The sequence below is a fragment of the Halichondria panicea genome, chromosome 8 (genome assembly GCF_963675165.1).
Source record: "Halichondria panicea chromosome 8, odHalPani1.1, whole genome shotgun sequence".
Classification (NCBI taxonomy): Eukaryota; Metazoa; Porifera; class Demospongiae; order Suberitida; family Halichondriidae; genus Halichondria; species Halichondria panicea.
This window is the reverse complement of record NC_087384.1, coordinates 1,346,441-1,353,784: the sequence shown is the minus strand read 5'-3', so window position 1 is coordinate 1,353,784 and position 7,344 is coordinate 1,346,441. Positions and strand designations below refer to the sequence as shown.

The window sequence follows — 7,344 nt, the reverse complement described above, 5'->3', positions numbered from 1 at the left end:
GCAGGATAGACCTCTTGTTTATATGTACAGCAGCTCTGCCTCCTGTTATGTATACTGTACATCAATATTAATAATGTTCAATCAAAGGCAAAAATCAATAATATTTGTCAAATTAATTAACAATATTTTTTAAAAGGTCAGTATACCTCTTCCCATTACTTTCCCCTTTTCCAGATCTTGAAGGGCCTTGGTTGCCTCGTGCAGGGGGTAATGTGTGATTGTGGGGGGTCCCAGAGAACAGCTGGTGACAATATCCAAAAGCTCCTTCATGCTAGTCAAAGAGCCGGTGTACATTCCAGTAATTGTAATACAGCCTAACACAAGGAACGGCAGTTGTATCTCACCCAGACCTCCATGGAGACCAACACACACCAATAGACCACTGCTAGATAGTAGACTTGTAGCAAAACGAAATGTTTCTGTTGTATTGACGAAATCCATGACACAATGGAAACGTTGATTGTCGAATTTTGCCAAAAATTCATCAGTTTGTTCTTTATCTACGTCAAGCAAAAATGTACTCTGAACAAGACCTTGTTTCAGAACATGATCAATTTTAGCTTGCGATATGTCGATGCCAATAACTCGAATCGGTTTGTCCTTATAGACACACTGTAAGAGCTTAAGACTCCATTGTCCTACACCACCAAGACCAATCACACCAACAGTTACCTCGAGCTTCTGGACTTGAGCTATCTCCTCGACAACTGGGCGTAGTTTCTTGACAGCACTATAGGCAGTAAGAGCTCCACACGGCAACAATGCTCCCATCTCATAGGACACAACATCAGGCAGCTTGAACACATAGCGATGATTTGGCACTCGAACAAATTCGCTAAATCCACCATCTCTTATTAAACCTAGATCTTGACCAGATACGGAGCACATATGAGGGTTGCCAGCCTCACATAAAGCACACTTCCCACAGCCTGCCCACGGGTACACCAACACACGATCACCGATGGTAAGTCTTGATTCCTTCATCGCTTGAGTTCCCACAGCATACACCTCTCCAGCTATCTCATGACCAGGTACTCTAGGTAAACTGATTCCACGCTCTGAGAATGAAACAACTTGATCTTTGGTTTTTCCAACCTGATAATTTCCATGCCAGAAATGCACATCAGTGTGACAGACACCGGCTGCTTTGGTTCTAATGAGCACCTCATCTGCTCCTAGCTCGCTCAGTTTCAGTCTCCTGGTTTCGTCTGTCAGATCATCACCATGAGAAGTGAGCACACACGCTTTGTACAGAACTTCTTTCTCCAGCTCCATAATTAATTTCTGCTCCACACGTATTATACCTCTGATCTGCACATGCGCAATAGAATGACTAAAAAAAACTTTAAAATCCATATAAAATCAATCCATATAATTATGTATTACCGTATAGCGCGAAATTTTCGAGGGGCTTAATTTTCGTGGATTTCGTGGGTTAGCAATCCTACACGAAAATTAAGTCCACGAAAATCGTTCTTTACCTGCTATAACGTGCAAGATTTAAAGGCGTGGCTTCCGGTAAGCAGTCATTCCGCGAACATTGTGCAACGAAATAGCTTTTAGAGGCTAATCCACGAAATATAAGTGCCTCGAAAATTTCGCGCTATACGGTATATCAATTATATAGTGCACATGATCGTTCTCTGATCTTTTCCAGTACCCCAGGAAACAAAGTCTGAAGTCTATCGTCGCTTGTAGGACGTCCTTTTGTTGGTAGCGGCGGATCTCTGTAATGATATGACATCCCAATACTTGAGGGGACCTTGTACATTGAGTAGCCATCAACAAAACCAAAAATACGATGAAATGAAACTTTCTTACTACACACTGGCTTTATCATAAACTTCTCGTATCCATTCAATCGAAATTGTTTGTACTGTTTCATAAACCTTGGAGGTTCAATAGCTTTCAGGCTGGTGCCTGTTTCAGATCTACATTCAAGCAACTCATTCTTGATAGTTTTGTATTCTTTAGTGAATGTGGTGTGGCCGAACAGAAAGGCTCCTCTACCCTTTCCCTCGATCACGGGCAGCATATCTGACCATGTGCGTGATTTCCCCAGAGGAACGATGACTTCGTCCAAATCATTCATAGCCAAGTACTCCACGCTATGCATGTTTCGAAAAAGACACTCGTTCACCAAAAGTGATTGGCCTCGATAGTGAACATAACCAGAGTCTTGGACAAAAGTCAGATTCCAGTTGACTAAATCGACCAAACCTTCATCGGCGTATTGCTGCAGGGCTCTCCAGACCAACTCCCCCGCAGTCTGAACATACACTGTCACAATCTCAGCCCCTAGTGCTCTGTGCAGCTCCATAAATTCCACAACAATTTGAGGATTGTCAATATTGTATACTGGGCCTTGCACACAAACTCCAAACTTTGCCTTTTTTGCTCTTTTTTCTCTATTTTCTACTGGTAGCCAGTCGCTATCAGAGTTCATAGTACAAATTGGGCTGAGACTAATAGAAATTTTCGTGGGAATATCTGACGTGGGGAGTTTGCAAATATAATAGAATCCCCACAGAGCTATCTTGTACTCTTCATAAGGGTCGACGTCATCGTTCACATTCACCCTCTTTGCTGCCTCCTTGGAACACACCACTCTGTCTTGATAGCCCAGTACACAGTAATAGTCGTGCTTAACTTCATGGTTCTCATATCCCAACACGTAGACTTCTGGTGAGAATCTGTCATCGTAATAAGCTGAGAAAAGTTTTAATTGGACATTAATGGAGTTGTCGATATTTCGCCAGTAATATTTTGGAATCACGTGTGTAATGGTGGCAGAGCCATGTTTCTGTAGATTAGTTCGGGGGAGTATCGGAGGTGTTGTTGAGTTTGAGTATGAGCTGGGAGGCTGTGTGTGTGAGTTTGAGTATGAGCTGGGAGGCTGTGTGTGTTTGAGAGTATTGCGGAATTGATGTATAAGGTTAAGGTTCTTTTTTCCCCTGTCAATCTCATGGTAAACAATTTTGTCCGCCTTTAGAAAGAGAAGTATTGTGGTTAAAGGGGGTGGTATGTATACAGTGGCTGTGTGAGCCGGGATATGACTCACCCTGAACCAAAACATACACAGAGTAACCAGAGTGAACAGGAGAAGAATGAGGAGAGAATGCTTGATATCCATGGTCACACACGTACGTAGTAGCTAGATCTAGATACTAACTGCACTGGAACTCTGACTGGTAATGATCATTGCATTGCAAAGCACTAGTGACTAGGTCTTCAGAGGGGGAGGGGCTGGCACTGATGAGCTGGGGAAAAAAGTCAAGGCAACAACCGAACAAGGACACAGACAGGTAGATCTACTGTAGTGGAACAATTATGTTGCTTACCTCCTGTATAGCCTGCAGGGATGACTGACAGTGACAGTGAAGATGATCCTATGACATCTCCCGATGTTTTGTTGAGCGTATGGCTCGATAGATCCAGAGAACTCACCAAATCAAAGCATGAGGTAGTATTAAAGCAACATTTACTGACTTCTTAGGGTGTACTCTCACCAAATGCTCATGATACCCTCACCTACTTTAGAAATCATTTCTCACATATGCCTACTTCTCAGCCTGAGATTAGGGTAGTGAAACTTTTACTTCCACACCATCCACAACGGTAGTTTGAACTTACTTTCAAAAGTACAGGAGTGAAAGCTTAATACCCTGAGGAATCCTTGTTATTTCCTACAGCACTATCCAATGTAAACGCTATGATTATCTTACTAGTTTCTTCCTCTCCCTCTCCCTCTCTCCTGGTCCCTCTCTCCCAGGGGTCACTAGATGGTTGGACTCGCTGCACTGCACTGGCCAGGATAGTGCATGGAGACACACACTGGATGCTGGCCCTCACTCACACTCAGCTAGCTCACGAGTACATGCAAAAAGGTCAGTGGGAGTTAATATTGTCCAAGTATAATAATACTTTAGAATTTATGCATTAAACCTCCGATTATGATATCCCAATCTACCTTTCTATGCACTTAAATTTCGTGGAATGGCCTCTAAAAGCATTTCGTTTAAGGCTATATGATATATATTTTAGTCCTTTATTGCAGGTTTGAACGAGCAAGGGCTAGCTCATGCAACCAAGGGTCGAGATATCCTCCTCTCCCCTACTAGTGACGACCCACCCCCTGAGGCAGTCTACAATCTCTCGTTGGCTCTATACATCATCGGCCACATCCAAACCTTACAGAAAAAGTATCCTTCGATTTTTGAGCTAGAAAATACTTAATATAGAATTGTCCATAACTCAAGATTTTAGGTTAAAAGAAGCGGGGAAGTCGTTGCTCAAGGCTGAGAAATACTCCACACGCTACAAGAAGCTGTCGTCTGACACAGCCGGCACACGTTTAAGCCTGGATATTATCTCGGCAATTGCGAGGTGAGTAGATCTACTGTTTGTTTTAGTGGCATATACTTTTGTGATCACAGGCTTCGACTGGATCAAGGAGATAATGCTCAGGCAAGAAATAACTTCCAGAAGGTAATCACATTGTGCATGTGTTCAACTGTCGATTTTACTGAGCTATTACTATTTTAGGCTGTTGATTTGTCCAAGGAGGCCTTTGGTGCTCACAACAGTCAGCTTGTCCCTCTCCTCAAAGGGTTGGCATCAGTGAGTAATGTGTGTGTGTGTGTGCATGATTATAGTACTAGTGGTGTGTTGAGCTCACCATTCCTTGTAGGCTACCCTGAGAGGTGATGGGGACACTACTGCAGCTGTGTCTATCTTAGAAGAGGCTCTGCAAATAGCTGAAACTAGGTAACTATGTGAATACTGTCATGACCTCATGCACCCCTTGACATTATTATGTAAGAAATTATCCTTGTTTGAACAGAGGGGGGGGGGGTTCTCTCATTCATTGCGTACTCTCTATGTAGATCAGTTTATGTAGTCTGTTTAGTTGTGAGCATGACAAATAATTGTGGGCCCTTGGTCCACATTCTGGCCTATTTCTAGCAATAGGACCTGAGGTGGTGGTGAATGTAGTAATGTTCATATAGCGGCCATTACTTGACCACCAGAACTCTAGTTACAGAGCCGACTCTATAGATAAAATGATTAAGGGTCCTGAGTGGATCCCTGTGTTGTCAACAGCAACAATGTATTGCTACACTGCCTACACACACAATGGATACATTTGAAGTACATGTATCACTGTATGAATTTCATTCTTCTGCTTAGTTTTGGGCCCCTTTCTGAGGAGGCTGGTGATTGTTTAGTGTTGCTAAGCAGAGCACATGCCACAGCTGGACCCAGTGAGACAATAGCGGTGGACTATCTGCACAGGGCACACTCAGTTTACACCCAAACTCTCAATCAGTACCATTCAAAAGCTATAGGATGCAAGGTACATGTAATATAATCATGTACAGTACTGCATACTATCGTTACTTACAAGTGTTAAGAGCTCTTTCAATTTGTGGGTGTGTGATTGGTTACTCTTGGTTACAGGACGAGCTGTGTAAATACCTGTCAACCAAGTCTGGCTCACAACAGGTTTGTGTGAGAGTTTACGAGTAAGTCTTTAAGATTTTTTTCTCTACAGAAAGTAATACCACTGCTGAATGAGCTAATCTCTGACAAGAAGACAGCTTTCGGTGAACTCTCTATTGAGGTTTGTAGTCCTTCAGTTGTGCAGCTGAGCTCATCTCCTCCGTAGGTTGGTGAAAGTCTAAGACTACTAGGCACTGTTCAGCTCACTCAAGGCGACGTTAAGCAGGCCGCAAAATCACTTACGAAGGTATTATTATTTTCTATTAATGTGGCAATTATTTTATTGACTTCTTATAGGCTAAGAATGTGTATGCCACTGTGTTGGGAGCAAAGCACAAAGAAACACTGAACATTGTCCGGACACTGGATATTATTGTAGGCACAGGAGAAAGGAAAGTACCTAACCCACTTTTTAAGACTACAGTATAGCTGCATATACACTAGCCTCGTCCCTATACACCCACTTCCTCTAAGGGGGAACCCTGTGAAGGAGGCCACATATACACATTATTCATAGCTTGTTTGTGCGCATTATTCATGGCGTGAGCCCTTTATCACCTGTTGATGTTTGATCATGAAATTATGGGAGGAAGTGTATGCGAATGTACTAGCTAATAGCTTAGCAACCATAACAAATTAAAGATTAACTTAATGGATAATTAGCAAACAATTACTGTTCAAAGTTATAACAATATTATGTCTAGTTCTCTTCCTTCTCAGTAGTCTGACTGTCGATGTAGGCCTTGATAGCATCAATGGTGAACCCGTCGGTCTCATCCACTGCCAAGCTGGTTCGGAGCACATCAGGACTGGCACGAGTTTCAGCCAGCTCTTGAAAAGCTTTGTCAAAGTCGTCCGTCAGTGTCACGTTGTGTGTGCTTCCCGTCTTCTCATTCTTTGCAATCACTCTCATTACAGCTGGATTCTTCAAAACCGGTTCTTTCCCATGATTCTCCTCGACAGATCCACTTCTCTGACGTCCTAATTCCTGTTCCTCTGCTGGTTTACGAGGTGGGGGTGGGGTGTAGGGGCCAACTTGCTTCGTTGCCAAGGTGCTCTGTTTGACTCCATTGCTATTCTTTCGTTGAGGAACGGGAGATTCTGAGCCTCTAGAATTTGTTCGTTCTCTTCGTCGCTTTTGAGTTGTCCAAGCTTTGAATGCAATGTTGAATGCTTTGGCGATTGTCATAGTGACTGCTCTCACTTTTTGAGCATCAGAGAACTTGAAGATTTCTGCAAAAAGTCGCTGATCAAGCTTTGTCTTTTGAATGAAAAAGAAAGTATCCTCCAACTCAGGATGCCCTCCGCAGTAGGCAACAAGGAAGATGGGGTAACTGTCGGTAACTTTGGAGCTCACATCAGCTACTTCCAAGCAGTTGGATTTGACAGTAATGCGAACCCTCCTTAATTTCTTATCTGCACTAGCATCACTGTAGGCTTCTTTCACCTTTTCCCGTACTTCAGGCGAGTCTTGCTTGGACTGCACTTCTACAGAAGCCAAATAGTGGGCGGAAAAATTTATTCCTAGTACAAAGGGATCTCTGCTCTCCATGTCCAGAACCTCGTATCCACCGCCTCTCCTCCTCATGAGAGGGCTGTTGCGTACCATCTCCACCAGCTTAGCCATCTTGCTTTAGCTTTTGTCTCTGTTTGTACGTATGGAAGTTGCGAAGTGTTGTTGCAGAATAAAGTGGATCCAGCCCCTCCCCTATTGTGCAGAAGATCATGTGATTTGTACTAAATTAATAAAGGGAAAAGGTCGTCCTTAGAGAAAGCTGTTGCTTTGTAAAAACTGTTTCTGTGGTTTGAATGAAGTCAGCAAGATAGGTCAGAGTTCAATGA

The 7,344-nt window shown here is 43.1% G+C and overlaps 5 protein-coding genes across 7 annotated transcripts in view; 2 read left to right on the top strand and 3 right to left on the bottom strand.

Annotated features, from left to right (window-relative positions):
• Positions 1 to 7,344, top strand: part of LOC135339652 (serine/threonine-protein phosphatase 6 regulatory ankyrin repeat subunit B-like) — a gene marked incomplete in the record, with an annotated part of 1,209,744 nt that overhangs the window by 961,484 nt on the left and 240,916 nt on the right.
• On the bottom strand, positions 62 to 1,356 carry LOC135339713 (alcohol dehydrogenase-like). Its single transcript, XM_064535959.1, has one exon. The coding sequence runs from the start codon at positions 1,354 to 1,356 to the stop codon at positions 130 to 132; it is 1,227 nt and encodes a 408-aa protein (XP_064392029.1). The 3' UTR covers positions 62 to 129.
• LOC135339693 (beta-1,4-galactosyltransferase galt-1-like) lies at positions 1,335 to 3,201 on the bottom strand. 3 transcript variants are annotated; one of them, XM_064535930.1, is made up of 3 exons: positions 3,062 to 3,201; positions 2,896 to 2,986; positions 1,335 to 2,862 (listed from the first exon to the last, which is right to left on the bottom strand). In XM_064535930.1, the coding sequence occupies exons 1-3, from the start codon at positions 3,131 to 3,133 to the stop codon at positions 1,616 to 1,618; spliced, it is 1,410 nt and encodes a 469-aa protein (XP_064392000.1). In that variant the 5' UTR covers positions 3,134 to 3,201; the 3' UTR covers positions 1,335 to 1,615. The 3 variants fall into 3 exon arrangements, with proteins under 3 accessions (XP_064392000.1, XP_064391999.1, XP_064392001.1); XM_064535929.1 differs by having other exon boundaries at positions 1,335 to 2,986; XM_064535931.1 differs by lacking the exon at positions 2,896 to 2,986 and having other exon boundaries at positions 1,335 to 2,863; positions 3,062 to 3,194.
• On the top strand, positions 3,173 to 6,082 carry LOC135339717 (tetratricopeptide repeat protein 23-like). The gene is made up of 13 exons (XM_064535962.1): positions 3,173 to 3,305; positions 3,353 to 3,463; positions 3,773 to 3,887; positions 4,058 to 4,202; positions 4,267 to 4,386; positions 4,437 to 4,488; positions 4,546 to 4,620; positions 4,691 to 4,767; positions 5,191 to 5,356; positions 5,461 to 5,505; positions 5,555 to 5,623; positions 5,669 to 5,749; positions 5,800 to 6,082. Exons 2-13 carry the CDS (start codon positions 3,362 to 3,364, stop codon positions 5,929 to 5,931), a joined length of 1,179 nt encoding a protein of 392 aa, XP_064392032.1. The 5' UTR covers positions 3,173 to 3,305; positions 3,353 to 3,361; the 3' UTR covers positions 5,932 to 6,082.
• On the bottom strand, positions 6,064 to 7,238 carry LOC135339770 (low density lipoprotein receptor adapter protein 1-like). Its single transcript, XM_064536037.1, has one exon. It carries the CDS (start codon positions 7,127 to 7,129, stop codon positions 6,203 to 6,205), a length of 927 nt encoding a protein of 308 aa, XP_064392107.1. The 5' UTR covers positions 7,130 to 7,238; the 3' UTR covers positions 6,064 to 6,202.

Excerpts from the sequence above, each read along its gene's own strand:
- LOC135339693 (XM_064535929.1), bottom strand. The coding sequence starts at position 3,133 with ATGGATATCAAGCATTCTCTCCTCATTCTTCTCCTGTTCACTCTGGTT. Across the intron at positions 2,987-3,061 it reads TGTGTATGTTTTGGTTCAGG|GCGGACAAAATTGTTTACCA; the intron begins GTGAGTCATATC and ends CTCTTTCTAAAG.
- LOC135339717 (XM_064535962.1), top strand. The coding sequence starts at position 3,362 with ATGACTGACAGTGACAGTGAAGATGATCCTATGACATCTCCCGATGTT. Across the intron at positions 3,888-4,057 it reads TCACGAGTACATGCAAAAAG|GTTTGAACGAGCAAGGGCTA; the intron begins GTCAGTGGGAGT and ends CCTTTATTGCAG. Across the intron at positions 4,489-4,545 it reads CAAGAAATAACTTCCAGAAG|GCTGTTGATTTGTCCAAGGA; the intron begins GTAATCACATTG and ends TTACTATTTTAG.
- LOC135339713 (XM_064535959.1), bottom strand. The coding sequence starts at position 1,356 with ATGGATTTTAAAGTTTTTTTTAGTCATTCTATTGCGCATGTGCAGATC.
- LOC135339770 (XM_064536037.1), bottom strand. The coding sequence starts at position 7,129 with ATGGCTAAGCTGGTGGAGATGGTACGCAACAGCCCTCTCATGAGGAGG.